This window comes from Mustelus asterias, chromosome 21 (assembly GCF_964213995.1).
Source record: "Mustelus asterias chromosome 21, sMusAst1.hap1.1, whole genome shotgun sequence".
NCBI classification, from domain to species: domain Eukaryota; kingdom Metazoa; phylum Chordata; class Chondrichthyes; order Carcharhiniformes; family Triakidae; genus Mustelus; species Mustelus asterias.
In genome coordinates, this window is record NC_135821.1 from 81797797 (window position 1) to 81821014 (window position 23218).

The 23218-nt window shown below is 45.4% G+C and overlaps 1 protein-coding gene across 6 annotated transcripts in view; it reads right to left on the reverse strand.

Moving 5' to 3' along the window:
* tmem39b (transmembrane protein 39B) overlaps positions 1 to 23218 on the reverse strand; it is a 173684-nt gene that overhangs the window by 5014 nt on the left and 145452 nt on the right. For 4 of the 6 annotated variants that reach the window (XM_078238369.1, XM_078238366.1, XM_078238368.1 and 1 more), the window contains 2 exons: positions 17337 to 17524; positions 16040 to 16160 (listed from right to left, as the gene is read on the reverse strand). In XM_078238369.1, coding sequence (XP_078094495.1) covers positions 16040 to 16160; positions 17337 to 17524 — 309 coding nt within the window. Of the gene's footprint in view, positions 1 to 639; positions 804 to 16039; positions 16161 to 17336; positions 17525 to 23218 lie in introns of all 6 variants that reach the window. The other 2 variants (XR_013500466.1, XR_013500465.1) reach the window with 1 other exon arrangement.

The window sequence follows — 23218 nt, forward strand, 5'->3', positions numbered from 1 at the left end:
GTTTAAGGTGCTGGGGGGTAGGTACAGGGGAAATGTTCGGAGGAAGTTTTTCACACAGAGGGTGGTGGGTGAGTGGAATTGGCTGCCGTCAGTGGTGGTGGAGGCAAATTCAATAGGGTCTTTTGAGAGACTCCTGGATGAGTACATGGGACTTAATAGGATGGAGGGTTATAGGTTGGCCTAAAAGGTAGGGATATGTTTGGCACAACTTGTGGGGCCGAAGGGCCTGTTTTGTGCTGTAGTCTTCTCTGTTTCTATGTAGTTTGGACCAGGGAGCGGTGCGGGCCTGGAGGGCCGAAGGGCCTGTTCCTGTGCTGTATTGTTCTTTGTTGTCTCTGAAAGGGTGGAGGGCAGGAGTGATTAGATGACAAAAGATAGTTGTTTTCTTTTATTCTTTCACAGAACGTGGGCATCATTGCCAAATATTTTGATTGCCCAACCCTCATTGCCCTCAAGAAGGTGGTGGTGAGCAGCTTTCTTGAACCACTGCAGTCCATGTGGTGTAGGTACACCCACTGTTTTGTTAGGGAGCAAGTTCCAGGATTTTATTATAGCAAAAGTGAAGGAATGGTGATAAATTCCCAAGTCAAAATGTGAGTGTCTAAGAGGATTGTGTTCCCATACACTTGTGTTACTTACAAATGGCGCACACTGTGACTAATGTTTGTCAGTGGTGGATGGAGTGGATTTTGAAGGTTGGGCTGCCAATCAAGCTGGGTGCTTTGTCCTGCAATGTTGAGTCCAGAAGGCTATAGAGTGCTGAGGTGAAGAATGAGAGTCTGTTCTTCAAGCTTCATTGAAGACTGTAACATGCCAAGGACAGGAAGGTCAGAGTTCAGTTAGAGAATTGAAATGACAAGTGATAGGAAGCTTGGCGTTATGCTTGCAGACTGAATGGAGGTGTTCTCCAAGTCTGCATTTAATCTTCCCAGTGTAGAAGAGACCATAGCATGATCAGCAAGTACAATTTGCAAAATTGAAAGAAGTATTATGCAGTTTTATTTGGAAGGAATATTTGGAACCTGTTGTACCTGCAGAACCCAGTCTGCAGGTACAACAGGTGATCAAGAAGGCAAATGGGATGTTGGCCTATATTGCGAGGGGGATAGAATATAAAAGCAGGGATGTCTTGATGCACCTGTACAGGGCATTGGTGAGGCCGCAGCTGCAATACTGTGTGCAGTATTGGTCCCCTTATATGAGGAAGGATATATTGGCATTGGAGGGAGTGCAGAGAAGGTTTACCAGGTTGATACCGGAGATGAGGGGTTTGGATTATGAGGAGAGGCTGAGGAGATTGGGTTTGTACTCATTGGAGTTTAGAAGGATGAGGGGGGATCTTATGGAGACTTATAAGATAATGCGGGGGCTGGATAGGGTGGAGGCGGAGAGATTCTTTCCACTTAGTAAGGAAGTTAAAACTAGAGGACACAGCCTCAAAATAAAGGGGGGTCGGTTTAAGACAGAGTTGAGGAGGAACTTCTTCTCCCAGAGGGTGGTGAATCTCTGGAATTCTCTGCCCACTGAGGTGGTGGAGGCTACCTCGCTGAATATGTTTAAAGCGCGGATGGATGGATTCCTGATCGGTAAGGGAATTAAGGGTTATGGGGATCAGGCGGGTAAGTGGTACTGATCCACGTCAGATCAGCCATGATCTTATTGAATGGCGGGGCAGGCTCGAGGGGCTAGATGGCCTACTCCTGCTCCTATTTCTTATGTTCTTATGTTCTTATGAACCTTGGATGGTCAGAAGGGTGGCTGGGAAGGTGTTGCATCTGCTGTGATTGCAAGGTAAGATGCCACAGGAAAGGGAGGCAGTATTGGGAGGGGCTGAGGAAGATGTGTTTGATGGTGACATCATGCTGGGGTGGAGGAAATGGCAAAGATTTTTTAAAAACTCATTTATGGGATATGGACATTACTGGTTCGACCAGCATTTATTGCCCATCCCTAGTTGCCCTTGAGAAGGTGGTGGTGAGCTGCCTTCGTGAACCACTGAATTACCTGAGGTACACCCACAGTGCTGTTAGGGAGGGAGTTATAGGATTTTGACCTAGTAACAGAGAAGCAATGGCAATATACTTCCAAGTATCATCGACAGCCAGAGGTGAGGCACATGAAGATTGGAGGGTGGCAAATGATGTGCCTTTGTTTAAAAAGGGCTGAAGGGAAAAGTCTTGGAACTACAGGCCGGTGAGCCTAACATCTATAGTGGGCAAGTTGTTAGAAGGTATTCTGAGAGACAGGATCTACAGGCATTGAGAGGCAAGGACTTATTAGGGACAGTCAGCATGGCTTTGTGAGTGGAAAATCATGTCTCACAAATTTGATTGCGTTTTTTGAAAGGGTAACAAAGGAGGTAGATGAAGGCAGTACAGTTGATGTTGTTTACATGGACTTTAGCATAAGGTTAAATCTCACGGGATCCAGGGCGAGGGAGCCAAATGGATACAAGATTGACTCAATGACAGAAGAGGTGGTTGTAGAGGGTTGTTTTTCAAACTGGAGGCCTGTGACCAGTGGTGTGCCTCAGGGGTCAGTGCTAGGTCCACTGTTACTTGTCATTTATGTTAATGATTTGGATGAGAATTTAGGAGGCATGATTAGTAAGCTTGCAGATGACACCAAGATTGATGGCATAGTGGACAGTGAAGAAGGTTATCTAGGATTGCAACAGGATCTTGATCAATTGGGCCAGTGACGAATGACAGATGGAGTTTAATTTGGATAAATGCAAGGTGATGCATTTTGGTAGATTGGACCAGGGCAGGACTTTACTGAGTTAATGGTAGGGGGTTGGGGAGAATTATAGAACAAAAAGATCGAGGAGTACAGGTTCATACTCCTTGAAAGTGGAGTCACAGATGGATAGGGTAGTGTAAAAGGCATTCGGCATGCTTGGTTTCATTGGTCAGAATGTTGAATACAGGAGTTGGGACGTCTTGTTGAAGTTGTACAAGACATTATTAAGGCCACACCTGGAATACTGGGTACAGTCCTGGTCACTCTATTATAGAAAGGAGATCATTGAACTAGAAAGAATGCAGAAAAGATTTATTATGATGCTACTGGGACTTGATGGTTTGAGATATAAGGAGAGGCTGGATAGACTGGGACTTTTCCCTGGAGCATAGGAGGCTTAGGGGTGATCTTATAGAGTTCTATATAATAATGAGGGCAGAGATCAGCTAGATAGTCACTACCTTTTCCCAAAGGTAGGGGAGTCTAAAACTAGAGGGCACAGGCTTAAAGTGAGAGGGGAGAGATACAAGAGGGTCCAGAGGGGCAATTCTTTCACTCAGAAGGTGGTGAGTGTCTGGAACAGGCTGCTACAGCGTTAGTAGTAGAGGCGGGTACAATTTTATCTTTTAAAAAGCATTTAGACAGTTACATGGGTAAGATGGGTATAGAGGGATATCGGCCAAACACGGGCAATGGGACTAGCTTAGTGGTTTAAAAAAAAGGGCGGCATGGACAAGTTGGGCTGAAGGGCCTGTTTCCATGCTGTAAACCTCTATGACTATGACTCGAAGTCAGGATGGTGAGTGACTTGGAAGGGAACCTCCAGGTGGCGGTGTTCCCAGGCATCTGCTGCAACTTGTCCTTCTAGATGAAATGGTCTTGGGTTTGGAAGCTGCTGCCTAAGGAACCTTGGTGAGTTCCAGCAGTGCATCTTGTAGATGGTACACATGGCTGCCAATGTTCGTCACCGATGGAGGGAGTGAATGGTTGTGGAAGGGGTACCATCAAGCGGGCTGTTTTGTCCTGGATGATGTGCTTCTTGAGTGTGTTGAAGCTGCACTCATCCAGACATGTGGAAGAGTATTCCATCATACTCCTGACTTTAAGGGAAAAAAAAACTTTCCAGGTGTCACTGGGGCCTACTTCCGGTTTTACCCTCCCAGCTGCCTTAGAGAAAAAAAACACTCCGAAAATAGAGTAATTTAAAAACATCTCTTACCTACTAGCTCTCCTCTCCCGAAAACACCACTCTAGCTGCTCCACTGGAACAATGAGGTCGAAGGTACTTACCTTAGAGGGTTCAACCTCATTGTTCCATGTGAAGTGATGCATTTTGGAAGAACTAATGTAGGGGGGAGTTATACAATAAATGGCAGAGCCATCAAGAGTATAGAAAAACAGATGGACCTAGGTGTGCAAGTCCACAAATCCTTGAAGGTGGCAGCACAGGTGGAGAAGGTGGTGAAGAAGGCATATGGTATGCTTGCCTTTATAGGACAGGGTATAGAGTATAAAAGCTGGAGTCTGATGTTGCAGCTGTATAGAACGCTGGTTAGGCCACATTTGGAGTACTGCATCCAGTTCTGGTCACCGCACTACCAGAAGGACGTGGAGGCTTTAGAGAGAGTGCAGAGAAGGTTTACCAGGATGTTGCCTGGTATGGAGGGTCTTAGCTATGAGGAGAGATTGGGTAAACTGGGCTTGTTCTCCCTGGAAAGACGGAGAATGAGGGGAGACTTAATAGAGGTGTACAAGATTATGAAGGGGATAGATAGGGTGAACAGTGGGAAGCTTTTTCCCAGGTCGGAGGTGATGATCACGAGGGGTCACGGGCTCAAGGTGAGAGGGGCAAGGTATAACTCAGATATCAGAGGGACGCTTTTTACACAGAGACTGGTGGGGGCCTGGAATGCGCTGCCAAGTAGGGTGGTGGGGGCAGCCACGCTGGCATCGTTTAAGACTTACCTGGATAGTCACATAAGCAGTGGGAATGGAGGGATACAAACGAATGGTCTAGTTGGACCAATGAGCGGCACAGGCTTGGCGGGCCGAGGGGCCTGTTTTCCTGTGCTGTACTGTTCTTTGGGGCAGCCAGAGTGGTGTTTTCGGGAGAGGAGAGCGAGTGGGTAAGAGGTGTTTTGAAATTACTCTATTTTCGGAGTGTTTTTTTTTCTCTAAGGCAGCTGGGAGGGTAAAACCGGAAGTAGGTCCCAGTGACACCTGGGAAATTTTTTTTCCCTTTGAAAAGCAGGCCGCTCTATCCAGCGGGCAGCATTGTGAGTGGGCGGTGGAGTGAGAGGGAGCAGAGTGAAGGCTGAAGGGCTTTGGCTCAATGGGCTTAGGCGGAAACGGGCGAGGCAGGGTAGGTTTAGTTCTTAGTTTTTCCTGTGTTATTTGAAGAAAGGGGGAATTATGAGTGTGAGGTCAGTTTGTTGTTCTCGGTGTCGGATGTGGGAGGTCCTGGAGTCTCCTAGCCTCCTGGACGTCCATATCTGCGCCAGGTGCGTCGAGCTGCAGCTCCTAAGGGACCGTGTTAGGGAACTGGAACAGCAGCTCGATGACCTTCGTCTGGTCAGGGAGAATGAGGAGGTGATAGAGAGGAGTTACAGGCAGGTGGGTCACACTGGGGCCACGGGAGGCAGACAAGTGGGTCACGGTTAGGAAGGGGAAGGGGAAAGGTCAGGTACTAGAGAGTACCCCAGTGGCTGTGCCCCTTAACAATAAGTACTCCTGTTTGAGTGCTGTTGGGGGGGGGGGGGGGGACAGCCTACCTGGGGGAAGCAACAGTGGCCGTGCCTCCGGCACAGAGTCCGACCCTGTAGCTCAGAAGGGGAGGGAAAGGAGGGGGAAGGCAGTAGTAATAGGGGACTCTATACTGAGGGGGTCGGACAGGCGATTCTGTGGACGCAGACAAGAAACTCGGAAGGTAGTTTGCCTCCCTGGTGCCAGGATCCGGGATGTTTCTGATCGCGTCCAAGATATCCTGAAGTGGTAGGGAGGAGAGCCAGAGGCCGTGGTACATATTGGTACCAATGACATAGGTAGGAAAAGGGAAGAGGTCCTGAAAGGAGAATAAAGGGAGTTGAGAAGAAGGACCGCAAAGGTAGTAATCTCGGGATTGCTGCCTGTGCCACGCGACAGTGAGAGTAGGAATGGAATGAGGTGGAGGATAAATGCTTGGCTGAGGGATTGGAACAGGGGACAGGGATTCAGGTTTCTGGATCACTGGGACCTCTTTTGGGGCAGGTGTGACCTGTACAATAAGGACGGGTTGCACTTAAATCCCAGGGGGACCAATATCCTGGCGGGGAGGTTTGCTAAGGCTACTGGGGAGAGTTTAAACTAGAATGGTTGGGGGGTGGGAATCAAATTGAAGTGACTGGGAGAGAGAAAGCTTGTCGACAGTGTGAGAGGGAGGATAGGCAGGTGATAGAGAAGGGGAGCGCTCTGACTGAAGGTTTGAGATGTGTCTATTTTAATGCAAGGAGTGTTGTGAACAAACTGGATGAGCTTAGAGGTGGATCACTACTTGGAAATATGATGTGGTGGCCATTACAGAGACTTGGATGACTCAGGGACAGGACTGGTTACTTCAAGTGCCGGGTTTCAGAAGGGACAGGAAGGGAGGCAAAAGAGGTGGGGGAGTGGCACTGTTGATCAGAGATAGTGTCAAGGCTGCAGAAAAGATGGACACCATGGAGGGATTGTCTACGGAGTCTCTGTGGGTGGAGGTTAGGAACAGGAAGGGGTCAATAACTTTACTGGGTGTTTTCTATAGGCCGCCCAGTAGTAACAGGGATGTTGAGGAGCAGAGAGGGAAACAGATCCTGGAAAGATGTAATAATAAGAGTTGTCGTGATGGGAGATTTTAATTTCCCAAATATTGATTGGAATCTCCCAAGAGTAAGGGGTGTAGATGGGGAGGAGTTTGTTAGGTGTGTTCAGGAGGGTTTCTTGACACAGTATGTAGATAAGCCTACAAGAGGAGAGGCTGTACTTGATTTGGTATTGGGAAATGAACCTGGGCAGGTGTCAGATCTCTCAGTGGGAGAGCATTTTGGAGATAGTGATCATAATTCTATCTCCTTTACAATAGCATTGGAGAGAGATAGGATCAGTCAAGTTAGAAAAGTGTTTAATTGGAGTAAGGGGAATTATGAGGCTATCAGGCAGGAAATTGGAAGCTTAAATTGGAAAGAGGTTTTCTTAGGGAAATGTACGGAAGAAATGTGGCAAATTTTCAGGGAATATTTGTCTGGAGTTCTGCATAGCAACGTTCCAATGAGACAGGGAAGTTATGGTAGGTTACAGGAATCGTGGTGTACAAAGGCTGGAATGAATCTAGTCAAGACGGGTCATGGAGAAGGGGTGAGCTCAGACCAAAGGTTTGAGATGTGTCTATTTTAACGCCAGGAGTGTAGTGAATAAATGGATGAGCTTAGAGTGTGGATCGACGCTTGGAAGTGTGATGTGGTGGCCATTACGGAGACTTGGGGACAGGGACAGGACTGGACACTTCAGGTGCCGGGTTTCAGATGTTTCAGAAAGGACAGAGAGGGAGGCAAAAAAAAGGGGGGGGGGGGCACGGGGAGTGGCACTGCTGATGAGGGATAGTGTCACAGCTATAGAGAAGGTGGAGGCCGTGGAGGGATTGTCTACGGAGTCTCTGTGGGTGTAAGTTGGGAGCGGGAACGGGTCGATAACTTTGCTGGGTGTTTTCCACAGGCCGCCCAATAGTAACAGGGATGTTGAGGAGCAGATAGGGAAACAAATCCTGGAGAGATGTAGTAATAACAGGGTTGTCGTGATGGGAGACTTTAATTTCCCAAACATCGATTGGAATATCCTTAGGGTAAGGGGTTTGGATGGGGAGGAGTTTGTTAGGTGTGTTCAGGAGGGTTTCCTGAGACAGCATGTGGATAAGCCTACAAGAGGAGAGGCCTGTACTCGATCTGGTACTGGCTAGTGAGCCTGGACAGGTGTCGGATCTCTCAGTGGGGGAGCATCTTGGGGATAGTGATCATAACTCTATCTTCTTTACGCTAGCATTGGAAAGAGATAGGATCAGGCAAGCTAGGAAAGTGTTTATCTGGAGTAAGGGGAAATATGAAGCCATCAGGCAGGAGATTAGAGGCGTAAATTGGAAGGAGGTATTCTTGAGGAAAAGTACTGAAGTAAGGTGGCAGGTTTTCAAGGAATGTTTGTCTGGAGTTCTGCATGACAACGTTCCGATGAGACAGGGAGGTTTTGGTAGGTTACGGGAACCGTGGTGCACGAAAGCTGTGCTGAACCTAGTCAAAAAGAAAAGGAAAACGTACAAAAGGTTCAGAGAGCTAGGCGATGATAGGGATCTAGATGAGTATACGACTTGTCGGAAGGGACTTAAGAAAGAAATTAGGAGAGCCAGAAGGCGTCACGAGAAGGCCTTGGCAGGTAAGATTAAGGAGAACCCTAAGGCGTTCTATAAATATGTGAAGAGTAAAAGGATGAGATGTGAAGGAATAGGACCTATAAAATGTGAAGGTGAGAAAGTCTGAACAGAACCGGAAGAAATAGCAGAGGTGCTTAATGAATATTTTACCTCGGTATTCACGGTGGAAAAAGACCTGGGTGGTTGTACTACAGGATTGAGGTGGACTGAAAAGATTGAGTATGTGGACATTAAGAAAGAGGATATGTTGGAAATTTTGAATAGCATCAAGATAGACAAGTCATCGGGACTGGATGAGATGTACCCCAAGCTACTGTGGGGAGCGAGGGAGGAGATTGCTGAGCCTCTGGCGATGATCTTTGCATCATCAATGGAGACGGGAGAGGTTCCGGAGGATTGCAAATGTTGTTCCTTTATTCATGAAATGGAGTAGAGATAGCCCTGGAAATTATAGACCAGTGAGTCTAACCTCAGTGGTTGGTAAGTTGATGGAGAAGATCCTGAGAGGCAGGATTTATGAACATTTAGAGAGGTATAATATGATTAAGAATAGTCAGCATAGCTTTGTCAAAGGCAGATCATGCCGTACGAGCTTGATTGAATGTTTTGAGGATGTGACTAAACACATTGATGAAGGAAGAGCAGTAGATAAATATATGGACTTCAGCAAGGCATTTGATAAGGTGCCCCATGCAAGGCTTATTGAGAAAGTGAGGGGGCATGGGATCCAAGGGGACATTGCTTTGTGGATCCAGAACTGGCTTGCCCACAGAAGGCAAAGAGTGATTATAGATGGGTCATATTCTGCATGGAGGTCGGTCACCAGTGGAGTGCCCCAGGGATCTGTTCTGGGACCCTTACTCTTTGTGATTTTTATAAATGACCTGGATGAGGAAGTGGAGGGATGGGTTGGTAAGTTTGCTGATGACACAAAGGTTGGAGGTGTTGTGGATAGTGTGGAGGGATGTCAGAAGTTGCAGCGTGACATAGATAGGATGCAAGACTGGGCGGAGAAGTGGCAGATGGAGTTCAACCCAGATAAGTGTGAGATGGTTCATTTTGGCAGGTCAAATAGGATGGCGGAATATAATATTAATGGTAGGACTCTTGGCAGAGTGGAAGATCAGAAGGATCTTGAGGTCTGAGTTCATAGAATGCTCAAAGCAGCTGTGCAGGTTGAGGCTGTGGTTAAGAAGGCGTATGGTGTACTGGCCTTCATCAATTGAGGAATTGAGTTTAGGAGTCGTGAGATAATGTTGCAGCTGTATAAGACCCTGGTCAGACCACACTTGGAGTACTGCTCAGTTCTGGTCGCCTCATTACAGGAAGGATGTGGAAGCCATAGAAAGGGTGCAGAGGAGATTTACAAAGATGTTGCCTGGGTTGGGGAACATGCCTTATGAGGATAGGTTGAGTGAGCTCGGCCTTTTCTCCTTGGAGAGACGAAGGATGAGGGGTGACCTGATAGAGGTGTATAAGATGTTGAGAGGTATTGATCGAATGGATAGTCAGAGGCTTTTTCCCAGGGCTGAAATGGTTGCCACAAGAGGACACAGGTTTAAGGTGCTGGGGAGTAGGTACAGAGGAAATGTCAGGGGTAAGCTTTTCACTCAGAGGGTGGTGGGTGTGTGGAATGGGCTGCCAGCAACGCTGGTGGAGGCGGATTCGATAGGGTCTTTTAAGAGACTTTTAGATAGAGGGTTATAGGTAAGCCTAGTAATCGCTAAGGTAGGGACATGTTCGGCACAACTTTGTGGGCTGAAGGGCCTGTATTGTGCTGTAGTTGTTCTATGTTCTGACTTGTGCCTTGTACATGGTGGACAGGATTGGGGAGTCAGGAGGTGAGTTATTCGCTGCAGGATTCCTAGACTCTGACCTGTTCCTCGAGCCACTGTATTTATTTATCGAGTACTGTTCAGTTTCTGATCAACAGTAACTCCCATGATGTTGATAGTGGGAGATTGTATTAGATTCAAAGAAGAAGCATACAAATTGGCAAGAAAAAGCAACAGATCTGAGAACTGGGAGCAGTTTAAAATTCAACAAAGGCAGGCCAAGGGAGTAATTGAGAAGGGGAAAATAGAGTATGAAAGTTAGCTAGCGAAGAACATAAAAACTGACTGTGAAAGTTTCTATAGGAATGTAGAGAGAAAAAGATTGACAATTACGAACGTACGCTCCATAGAATCAAACGGGTGAATTCACAACAGGGAACTAAGAAACGACTGAGGAACTAAATTCGAAATTTGCTTCTGTCTTCACATGCATAATGTACTGGAAGTTCTGAGAAACACAAGTTTTAGTGAGGAGCTGAAGGAAATCAGTGTTAGTAGAGAAATGTTTTGGGAAAATTAATGGGATTGAAGGTGAATACATTTCCAGGGCCTGATAATCTTCAACCCAGAGTACTTAAGGAAGTGGCCCTGGAAATAGTCGATCCATTGGTGGTTATTTTCAAAAATTCTTTGGACTCTGGAATGGTTCTTTCAGATTGGAGGGTCGCTAATGTAAGCCCATTATTCAAAAAGGGAAGTAGAGTGAAAATTGGAAACTATAGACCAGTGAGCCTAACATTGGTACAAGGGAAGTTGCCAGAATCCATTATCAAGGATTTCATAGTAAGCTTTCCACATTTGGAAACCAGTGGTATAATCAGACAAAGTCAGCATGGATTTGTGAAAGGAAAATCATGCTTAACATAGAGTCATAGAGGTTTACAGCATGGAAACAGGCCCTTTGGCCCAACTTGTCCATGCCGCCCTTTTTTTTAAAAACCCCTAAGCTAATCCCAATTGCCCGTGTTTGGCCCATATCCCTCTAAACCCATCTTACTCATGTAACTGTCTAAATGCTTTTTAAAAGACAAAATTGTACCCGCCTCTACTACTACCTCTGACAGCTTGTTCCAGACACTGTGAAAAAATTGCCCCTCTGGACACTTTTGTATCTCTCCCCTCTCACCTTAAACCTACGCCCTCTAGTTTTAGACTCCCCTACCTTTGGGAAAAGATATTGACTATCCAGCTGATCTATGCCCCTCATTATTTTATAGACCTCTATAAGATCACCCCTCAAATAGTGGTGGGGGATGGGTCGGTTAGAGGCACGGACAGGTGATTCTGTGGGTGCGAACGGGACTCCAGGATGGTAGTCTGCCTACCTGGTGCTGGGGTACTGGATGTCTCCAAGCGGATAGGAGGCATCTTAAAAGGGGAAGATAAAGAAACGGATGTCATTGTACAGATTGGTGCAAATGACGTAGATAGGAAGAGCAGGGGGATCCTACGAGAGCAATTCAGGGAGTTGGGAAATAGACTAAAAAGTAGGGCCTCCAGGGTGGCCAACTCTGGGCTGCTCCCAATGCCTCATGCCAGTGAGGCTAAGAATAAGGAGTTAGTACAATTGAATGCTTGGCTAAAGGACTGGTCCAGGAGGGAGAGCTTCATTTTCCTAGATCAATGGGAAGTTTTCAGGAGAGGATGGCACCTGTACAAGAAGGACGGGTCACAACTAAGTTGGAAGGGCACGAATATCCTGGCTGGGAGTTTTGCTAGTGCAGTTCGGGGGGGTTTAAACTAGTATGGCAGGGGGGAGGGGATCAAAATATTAGGTCTACAAGTGTAGAGGCTGGGGACGAGCTTGGGGCTGGGACAAGGCTGGCAAAGAAAAAGAGCACTCTGGGGGAGGATGACCTCACTGGGCCTGGAGGTCTGGAGTGCTTCTACTTCAATGCAAGGAGCGTAGCAGGTAAGACAGACGAACTTAGGGCCTTAATGCTCACGAGGAATTTGGATGTGGTTGTGGTGACAGAGACTTGGTTGAAAGAGGGACAGGATTGGCAACTGAATATTCCGGGGTACAAGTGTTTTAGACGAGACAGAGGAGGGGCCAAAAGAGGTGGGGGAGTAGCAGTATTAGTTGGAGAGCATATTACAGCGGTGCAGAGGGAGGACAATTCAGAGGGGTCGTGTAACGAGTCACTATGGGTGGAGCTTAGAAACAGGAAGGGCGCAGTCACTATGTTGGGGGTATACTACAGGCCCCCCAACAGCCCAAGGGAAGTGGAAGAACGGATATGTCAGGTGATAATGGATAGGTGCAGGAAAAATAGGGTTGTTGTAGTGGGAGACTTCAATTTCCCTGGTATAGACTGGAAATCGCGTAGAGCTGGGACTCTGAATGGAGAGGAATTAGTAAAATGCATACAGGAGGGTTCTTTGGAACAATATGTAGATACCCCGACGAGAGAGGGTGCTATACTGGACCTAGTACTGGGGAATGAGCCCGGTCAGGTCTTCAACGTTTTGGTAGGGGAACATGTGGCAAATAGTGACCACAATTCTGTTAGCTTTAGGATAGTGATGGAAAAGGATGAGTGGTGTCCCAAGGGTAAGTGTTGGATTGGGGGAAGGCTAACTTTAGTGGGATTAGGCAGAAATTGGCAGCTGTTGATTGGGAGAGGCTGTTTGAGGGTAAATCCACATCTGGGATGTGGGGGTCTTTTAAGGAACAGTTGTTAGGGCTACAGGACAGGCATGTGCCTGTAAAAAAGAAGGATAGGAAGGGTAGGATTCGAGAACCGTGGATAACCAGGGAAATTGTGGGACTGGTCAAAAAGAAAAGAGAGGCGTACGTTAGGTCCAGGCAGCTAAAAACGGAGGGAGCTCTGGAGGAATACAAAGAAAGTAGGAAAGAACTCAAACGGGGAATTAGAAGGGCAAAAAGAGGTCACGAAATGTCCTTGGCAGACAGGATTAAGGAGAATCCCAAGGCATTTTATTCATACGTTAGGAACAAAAGGGTTGTCAGGGAAAAAATTGGTCCTCTCATGGACAAAAGTGGGGAATTATGCTTGAAGTAGGGGAGATCCTAAATGAATACTTTGCGTCGGTATTCACAAAGGAGAGGGATGTGTTGACTGGGAGTGTCTCGGAGGGGAGTGTTGAACCGTTGGAGAAAATCTCCATTACAAGGAAGTGTTAGGTTTGTTAGAGAATATAAAGACTGACAAATCCCCAGGGCCTGATGGAATCTATCCAAGGCTGCTCAGGGAGACGAGAGATGAAATTGCTGGGCCTCTGACGCAGATCTTTGTCTCGTCACTGGACGCAAGTGAGGTCCCAGAGGATTGGAGGATAGCTAATGTGCTCCCGTTATTTAAGAAGGGTAGGAAGGATAACCCGGGTAATTATAGGTCGGTGAGCTTGACGTCCGTGGTGGGGAAGTTGTTGGAGAAGATTCTTAGAGATAGGATGTATGCGCATTTAGAAAGGAATAAACTCATTAACGATAGTCAGCATGGTTTTGTGAGAGGGAGGTCATGCCTCACTAACCTGGTGGAGTTTTTTGAAGAAGTGACCAGAATGGTTGACGAGGGAAGGGCCGTGGATGTCGTTTATATGGACTTTAGTAAAGCGTTTGACAAAGTCCCTCATGGTAGGCTGGTGAAAAAGGTTGGATCTCATGGAATAAAGGGGGAGGTGGCTAGATGGGTGGAGAACTGGCTTGGTCACAGAAGACAAAGGGTGGTAGTGGAAGGGTCTTTTTCTGGCTGGAGGCCTGTGACAAGTGGTGTTCCGCAGGGCTCTGTATTGGGACCTCTGCTGTTTGTGATTTATATAAACGATCTGGAAGAAGGTGTAACTGGGGTGATCAGTAAGTTTGCGGATGACACAAAATTGGCAGGACTTGCAGATAGTGAGGAGCATTGTCAGAAGCTACAGAAGGATATAGATAGGCTGGAAATTTGGGCAAAGAAATGGCAGATGGAGTTCAATCCTGATAAATGCGAAGTGATGCATTTTGGTAGAAATAATGTAGGGAGGAGCTATACGATAAATGGCAGAACCATAAAGAGTGTAGGTACGCAGAGGGACCTGGGTGTGCAAGTCCACAGATCCTTGAAGGTGACGTCACAGGTAGAGAAGGTGGTGAAGGCGGCATATGGCACGCTTGCCTTTATAGGACGGGGCATAGAGTATAAAAGTTGGGGTCTGATGTTGCAGATGTATAGAACGTTGGTTCGGCCGCATTTGGAGTACTGCGTCCAGTTCTGGTCGCCACACTACCAGAAGGACGTGGAGGCTTTGGAGAGAGTACAGAGGAGGTTTACCAGGATGTTGCCTGGTATGGAGGGGCTTAGTTATGAGGAGAGATTGGGTAAACTGGGGTTGTTCTCCCTGGAAAGACGGAGGATGAGGGGAGACTTAATAGAGGTGTATAAAATTATGAAAGGCATAGATAGGGTGAACGGTGGGAAGCTTTTCGCCAGGTCGGTGGTGACGTTCACGAGGGGTCATAGGTTCAAGGTGAAGGGGGGGAGGTTTAACACAGATATCAGAAGGACATATTTTACTCAGAGGGTGGTGGGGGCCTGGAATGCGCTGCCAGGCAAGGTGGTGGAGGCGGACACACTGGGATCGTTTAAGACTTATCTAGATAGCCATATGAACGGAGTGGGAATGGAGGGATACAAAAGAATGGTCTAGTTTGGACCAGGGAGCGGCACGGGCTTGGAGGGCCGAAGGGCCTGTTCCTGTGCTGTATTGTTCTTTGTTCTCAACCTTCTACGCTCCAGAGAAAAAAGTCCCAGTCTATCCAGCCTCTCCTTATAACTCAAACCATCAAGTCCCGGTAGCATCCTTGTAAATCTTTTCTGCACTCTTTCTAGTTTAATAATATCCTTTCTATAATAAACGTCTTGTACAACTTCAACAAGACGTCCCAACTCCTGTATTCAATATTCTTGACCAATGAAACCAAGCATGCTGAATGCCTTCTTAACCATTCTGTCCACCTGTGACTTCACTTTCAAGGAGCTATGAACCTGTATCCGTAGATCTCTTTGCTCTGTAACTCTTACCATTAACTGAGTAAGTCCTGCCCTGGTTCAATCTACCAAAATGCATCACCTTGCATTTATCCAAGTTAAGCTCCATCTGCCATTCATCAGCCCACTGGCCCAATTGATCAAGATCCTGTTGCAATCTGAGATAACCTTCTTCACTGTCCACAATGCCACCAATCTTGGTGCTATCTGCAAACATGCCTCCTATATTCTCTCCAAATCATTAATATAAATGACAAATAACAATGGATCCAGCACTGATCCCTGAGGCACACCGCTGATCACAGGCCTCCAGTTTGAAAAACAACCCTCTCTGGCTTCTGTCGTCAAGCCAATTTTGTATCCATTTAGCTACCTCGCCCTGGATCCCGTGAGATTTAACCTTATGCAACAATCTACCATGCGGTACCTTGTCAAAGGCCTTGCTAAAGTCCATGTAGACAACATCAACTGCACTGCCCTCATCTACCTTCTTGGTTACCCCTTCAAAAAACTCAAATCAAATCTGTGAGACATGATTTTCCACTCACAAAGCCATGCTGACTGTCCGTAATCAGTCCTTGCGTCTCTAAATGCCTGTCGATCCTGTCTCTCAAAATACCTTCCAACAACTTACCCACCACAGATCTACTGGGACTCTTTGAGAATATAACTAGTACAGATGACAAGTGAGAACCAGTGGATAGGGTTTATTTAGACTTTCAGAAGTCTTTCGATACGGTCTAAGAACTAAATGTATTATCTCCAAATTTGCAGATGATGCAAAGTTGGGTGGGAAGGTGAGCTGTGAGAAGGATGCAGAGATGCTCCAGCATTATTTGTACAGGCTGAGTGAGTGGCATATGCTTGCGCGTGTGTGAGAGAGAAATCAGCAGACTGATTCATTCTAGTTTCAACAGTTCTCTAAGCTACGTCACCAATAGTCTACATTTTAAAAATGTCTTTGGAGACATTTGATCTTAATATAACTTTTATCTTTCCACTGATAGTGAGAATTTAAAATGCTTATTCATACTTACATAGAATCTGAAGTGTGAAACATCTGAAGGGATTGCCACATTGTAATTTCCCATTGCTTTGTACACATTCTTATTATGTTTTACTAACACACCCTGTGGCCACATATACTCTTCTGACCAGCTATTGGGAGGAAAAAATATATAGCATTTGTACTTTGAAAGTTTAAAAAAAAATGTAAATCATTATTTTTTCCAACGTATAGCAACCCGCAATAATTCGAGATTCATTACTGATCTATTTCATTGTCTTGGTGAGGATTTTCTACACAGTTTCAACATTCAGTTTCAATGGCTGCAAAATAGCTTTATTAATGAAATCATACTCCTCCTAATGTTCTTGAAAGATACTTGTTGCTGAACTGCTTCTATTTCATGTAGAAGATTACAAAAAGGTACATTATTGAAGGGAATAAAGCAATAATTTGCTTTATTTTCTCCCCATTAGAATGGATTTTCATATAGGCATGATAGAAATTTCTGTAATCTATTGTGATAAAGATGAGGATTTGAGATCGTGGCCATAATAAGAACACATTGACAATGCAATCTTTGTTCATTCTGCTCAAATATTTTATAACAGCTGAACCCACACATCTCAGAACACTGAGGGACAATTTAGCATGGCCAATCTACCTAAACTGCACATCCACCTAAACTGCACTGTGCTACGGACGGCACAGTAGCACAGTGGTTAGCATTGCTGCTTCACAGCTCCAGGGACCTGGGTTCGATTCCTGGCTTGGGTCACTGTCTGTGTGGAGTTTGCACATTCTCCTCGTGTCTGCGTGGGTTTCCTCCGGGTGCTCCGGTTTCCTCCCACAGTCCAAAGATGTGCGGGTTAGGTTGATTGGCCATGCTAAAATTGCCCCTTCGTGTCCTGAGATGCGTAGGTTAGAGGGATTAGTGGGTAAAAATGTAGGAATATGGGGGTAGGGCCTGGATGGGATTGTGGTCGGTGCAGACTCGATGGGCCAATTGGCCTCTTTCTGTACTGTAGGGTTTCTATGATTTCTATGATCTCTGGACTGTGATAGAAACCGGAGAAACAGAGGAAACCCACGCAGACACAGGAAGAACGTGCAAACTCCACACAGTCACCCAACACTGAAATTGAACCCAGGCCTCTGGCACTGTAAGACAGCAGTGCTAACCACTGTGCACCCACCTATCACTTAATGCAAAAAGGAAGATTCAACATTCTTTCAATAATTATAGAGTGAAATGCAGCATTGCATATCTCAGAACAAAAATAATCAAAATTGAAAAAGTGTAGAAATAATAAAAAGTCGTAACTTACGGATGCTGAAGTACGTTGGAGCAGAGTGCAGGATCCACTTTTTGCCAGCTACCCAGATGTGCTGCTGCCTTATGTAGCAGGTCACAATATCGTGATGGTAAGAGATGCCTCGTTAGTATTACACAAGTGCTGGCCCAAACTAAGATAAAAAGTTCACACGACCACCTTTTATCATAATATTGTGTACTCTGTCAAAAGCACAAAATGTAGAAGTTACAGGAGAAGGTACCTAAAAGAACGGATCTTTGAACCTATAGCACAATTCTGCACTTACATAGCATTGTTTTTTGAATGAGGAATAAAGCGAGTTCAGAAACATTCATCTACAGGAGGCCATGACCCAGAAATTGATTTGGGGAGAGATTGTGGCTGGAATTCTCCAATCTCACCTGCAGCTGGGATTCTCTGGTCCCACCGCAGTGAATGGTGGGGCGTTGAACATCAGAGAATTCTGGTCTATCTATACCAGAGATTTCCAAATAATGGACTTTCACACCCAGGCAATCTGGCCAACAAAGCCCAGGCATTTCTGTTTTTTCACCTGTCAGCTGTGGCTTAGTCAGTAGCACGCTTGTCTCCAAGTCAGAAGTTCTGAGTTCAAATCCCACTTCAGCTTTGAGCACAGGGCTCAGTCCTGAGGAAGTATTGCAGTGTCCAAGGTACCGCCATTTTTTGCATCAAATGCTAAACTGAGGCCTCATCTGTGTGTTCTGGTGGATGCAAAAGATCCCATGGCACTTGTTATGATCCCTGTTGGCACCAAAAGAACCAAACAACTCCAAACGAAGAAACCAATGCACATGGTTTCACTTTTTAATTACTTTAACAATCAAATCCACCAACAATCAAATCAACACAAGTTAAATATGAATTAACAGGCAAATTGTATTCAGCAGGAACTATAAACTATACTATAAATAGCCAATACAACAAAGACAGATCCCACAGATTCATTAGCAGTCCCATTAGCACATACGCCACCACATTCAGCCACAAAGTCCTTCACAGTCTTCCTTCAACTAGAGTTCAATATCTTTACTTCATGCAAGATTTGGTTACCCTCTTACCTTTTTTAAATTAATCTATGGAATGTAGGCGTCACTAGCTAGGCCAGCATTCATTGCCCATCCCTAGTTGCTCTTGAGAAGGTGAGGGTGAGCTACCTTCTTGGACTACTTCAGTCCTCAAGGTGTAGGTACATCCACAATGTTGTTAGGGAGAGTCCCAGGATTTTGACCCAGTGAAAGTGAAGGAACAGCAATATATTTCCCAGTTAGGATGGTGAGTGATTTGGAGGAAAGGCTCCAGGTGGTGCTGTTCCTAAGTATCTGCTGCCCTTAACCTTCTAGACGGTAGGGGTTGTGGATTTGGAAGGTGCTGCCTAAAGAGCCTCGGTTAGTTCCTGCAGTGCATCTTGTGAATGGTACACACTGCTTTCACTGCTCATTGGTGGTGGATAGAGTAAATATCTGTGGAACAGGTACCAATCAAGTGAATCTCTTCAGTGTTGTTGGAGCTGTACTTATCCAGGCTAGTGTGTCTTGTGGATGGTGGACAGGCTTTGGGGAGTCAGGTAGTGAATTACTCGCTGCACTCTAACTTTCTCTTTTAGCCATAGCATTTATATGGCTAGTCTAGTTCAGTTTCTAATCAATGGTAATACCCAGGATGTTGACAGTGGGGCATTCAGTAATGGGAATGCCATTCAATGTCAAAGGGCGATGGTTAGATTCTCTCTTGTTGGAGATAGTCACTGCCTGGCACTTGCACAGTATGAATGTTACTTGCCACTTGTTAGCCCAAGCCTGGATATTGTCCAGGTCTTCCTCCATTTGGACATGGACTGCTTCAGTATCTGAGGAGTTGAGAATGGTGCTGAAAATTGTGCAGTGACCAGCGAACATCCCCACTTCTGACCTTATGATGGAAAGAAGGGCATCAATGAAGCAGCTGAAGATGGTTGTGCCTAGCAAACTACACTGAGGAACTCCTGCAGTGGTGTCCTGGATGGAGATGATTGACCTCCAACCATTGTATTTTGTGCCAGGTAATATTCTAACCAGTGGAGGGTTTTCCCCTGGATTCCCACAGATTCCAAGGGCTCCTTGATGCCACACGCTGTCATATGCTGCCTTGATGTTGTAGGCAAATTGATGTTCAATGATTAGTTTGGTTTACATAGGGGAGGCAATAGCGTAATGGTATTGTTACTGGACTAGTAATCCAGAGACCCAGGGTAATCCTCTGTGGTCCCAAGTTTGAATTCCACCATGGTGAAATTTGAATTCTATAAAAAAATCTGGAATTAAAAGCCTAATGATGACCATGAAACCATTGTTGATTGTAATAAAACTCATCTGGTTTGGAAGGAAATCTGTCGTCCTTACCTGGTCTGGCCTACATGTGACTCCAGATTCACAGCAATGTGGTTGATTTTAACTGTTCTTTGAAATGGCCGAGCAAGACACAGTTCAAGGGCAAATATGGATGGGCAACAAATGTTGGCCCAGTTAACGATGCGCACATCCCATTGAAGAATAAAAAAAAATGTATGTCAACCCAATGTGGCTTTATGTTGAATTCTGGGACATAAGCTCATCACATGACTTGGTCTTAGCATCACACTCAAAATTGACAAGAGACAAAGAACATATGATCCTTGAAGCTATTGATGCAAGATGTCAAGATTGAACAATTACTGGTACGGAACTATCCATCTCCCTAGCAATTAAAATTATCAGCTTTAGACTCTAAATTCAAAGTCCTACTGTGTAAAGAAAAACAAGTAATAAAATATTCAGCCTCGTGCATTACATTAGTGCAGCTTATGTTAAAGGAAGTCACGTTATTTCACAAAATCTTTGATTTTGTAAGTGTAGAAAAGTTCTGCAATCAACTACTTGTAACTGTGTAGTTCTTTTAAATTGTAACATTGATTAATGAAATGTATTGTGTTATATTTAGCATTGATATGTATGTTATATAGACTTTATGCAATTTATGTAACTCTGTAAGTTTAATTGATCTTTACCAAGTACTGACAGATACAACAAAAACAAACTATAGCAAAGCAGTTAGCTCACAATAGTACATTGATAAGTGCATGTTTTAATTGTTATCTACAGATCAATTAGCCATCCAATGAATCCATGATCCCTGACATTGAGTGCTGTGTTATCCCAAGTAAAAGCAGTCATGAAAACCATTCTCAATTATATTCTAAGTATATATATTTTATATTGGTACTTTGTAAATTCCTTTATTAGTTTTAAGGTTATAAGCACCTTTACCACTCTATTCTTTGTTTTAAAACTAAAGTAACTCATTCCAGGTAACCAGAGAGAAGAAACAGAAATCTTCAAATAACTGTACAAAACACAGAGGGCCCGATTTTACCATTGCATTATGCCTGTTCTCGGGCTCAAAAACTTGGTAAAGTCAGGCATGAGGTGAGTAGTGCGATCCGCGCCCGCCTCCGCGCCAGTTCCCCCTTTACCAAGGCCCAAAAATGGTCGCGATCGGGACCACGGCCAAAACGGGCACGACGGCCATTTAAATACATTTGCATGCATTTAAATTGACTTAATGGGCTGCACACCCAACTTTATTGGCACTTTCGCTCTCTCCTTGAGATCGGTGGGGGGGGGGGGGTCTGCTGCCACTCTGCCTGAGGTCAGTGGGGGGGGGGAGCGGTCCGCGATCAGTCAGGGTGGTGGAGGGGGTCAGGGGATAAGAGGGTCAGTAATGTTGGGGAGGTGGAGCAATGTTTGTGGGAGCCAAGGGGAGGCATTATCCAGCCCGGGGCCGATGTGGCAGACCAGTCGCATTCTATCATTTTTTTTCTGTGCATGCGCAGTTGGAGGCGCCCATCAAAGCTGCAGGATTTTGGGCGCGTTAAGTCCTGCCCCCAGGCTTCTGCAGCGCGATTTGGAATCACCGATATTTTTGCAAGCAGAGTGCATATGAGAGTGCCTGAGAACAGGTCTAAAAGTCGGATCTGAAACGGTTCCAGTTTCAAGTCTGCCCAGCACTTAGGATCAAAATGGTAAAATAGGGCCCAGAGTCACTGACAGGGACCTGACTTAATATCACTTCAATGAGATTTTGAGACAATGAACTCAAGATATCAAGTATAAGAACATAAGAAATAGGAGCAGGAGTAGGCCATCTAGCCCCTCGAGCCTGCCCCGCCATTCAATAAGATCATGGCTGATCTGAAGTGGATCAGTTCCACTTTTACCCGCCTTATCCCCATAACCCCTAATTCCCTTACTGATCAGGAATTCATCTATCCGTGATTTAAACATATTCAGCGAGGTAGCCTTCACCACTTCAGTGGGCAGAGAATTCCAGAGATTCACCACCCTCTGAGAGAAGAAGTTCCTCCTCAACTCTGTCCTAAACTGACCCCCCTTTAATTTGAGGCTGTGCCCTCTAGTTCTAGTTTCCTTTCTAAGTGGAAAGAATCTCTCCATCTCTACCCTATCCAGCCCTTTCATTATCTTATAGGTCTCTATAAGATCCCCCCTCAGCCTTCTAAATTCCAACGAGTACAAACCCAATCTGCTCAGTCTCTCCTCATAACCAACACCCCTCATCTCTGGTATCAACCTGGTGAACCTTTTCTGCACTCCCTCCAAGGCCAATATATCCTTCCGCAAATAAGGGGACCAATACTGCACGCAGTATTCCAGCTGCGGCCTCACCAATGCCCTGTACAGATGCAGCAAGACATCGCTGCTTTTATATTCTATCCCCCTTGCGATATAGGCCAACATCCCATTTGCCTTGTTGATCACCTGTTTCACCTGCAGACTGGGTTTTTGCATCTCATGCACAAGGACCCCCAGGTCCCTCTGCACAGCAGCATGTTGTAATTTCTTTCCATTTAGATAATAATCCAATTTGCTATTATTTCTTCCAAAGTGAATAACCTCGCATTTGTTAACGTTATACTCCATCTGCCAGATCCTCGCCCACTCACTCAGCCTGTCCAAATCTCTCTGCAGACGTTCTACGCCCTCCACACGATTCACTTTTCTTTGTGTCGTCTGCAAACTTTGTTACCCTACACTCAGTCCCCTCCTCCAGATCGTCTATATAAATGGTAAATAGCTGAGGCCCCAGTACCGATCCCTGCGGCACGCCACTAGTTACCATCTGCCAACCAGAAAAGCACCCATTTATTATGGGGGCATGACAGCATATTTCCCCCATCCTGAACAAGTGGGCAAGGAAAATAAAAAATATTATTTTATCTTAACAAAAAGTAGAGCAACACTAACAGAGAGGTTGTCCCACAAGTTATTGATACCTTAGAGGGTCAGTCAGGGGACTGTGGGAAATGATATTAATAGATGGCCTTCAGCCTCAAGAAACCAATTAGAAAATGATCATACCCAATCACACATTGATCACACACCCCTTAAGCCAATTAAGAATTAGCCTGGTCTCATTTAGGCCAATAAGAATACAATATCATTGATCAGGCTATGGGTTGTGGTTTGGAATGAGTTAATAAGCTGAAACTTTCACTGAGCAAGTTGCGCAGCAAATAACTGCTGTCCAGAGGGAAACAGAAGTTATGGAGAGAGAACAGAGATCAAGTTTCAACCTGTGCCCAACGCTGAACCAGAAAACAAGAGCTGTAATATGCTAGTCAAGCCCACCCTGTCTTTAATAGGTATAAATTTACAACTTATTAAATAAAAATTTCCTGAGTTAGAAACATAGAAAAACTACAGCACAAAACAGGCCCTTCGGCCCCACAAGTTGTGCTGAACATATCCCTACCTTCTAGGCCTACCTATAACCCTCCATCCTATTAAGTCCCATGTACTCATCCAGGAGTCTCTTAAAAGACCCTATTGAGTTTGCCTCCA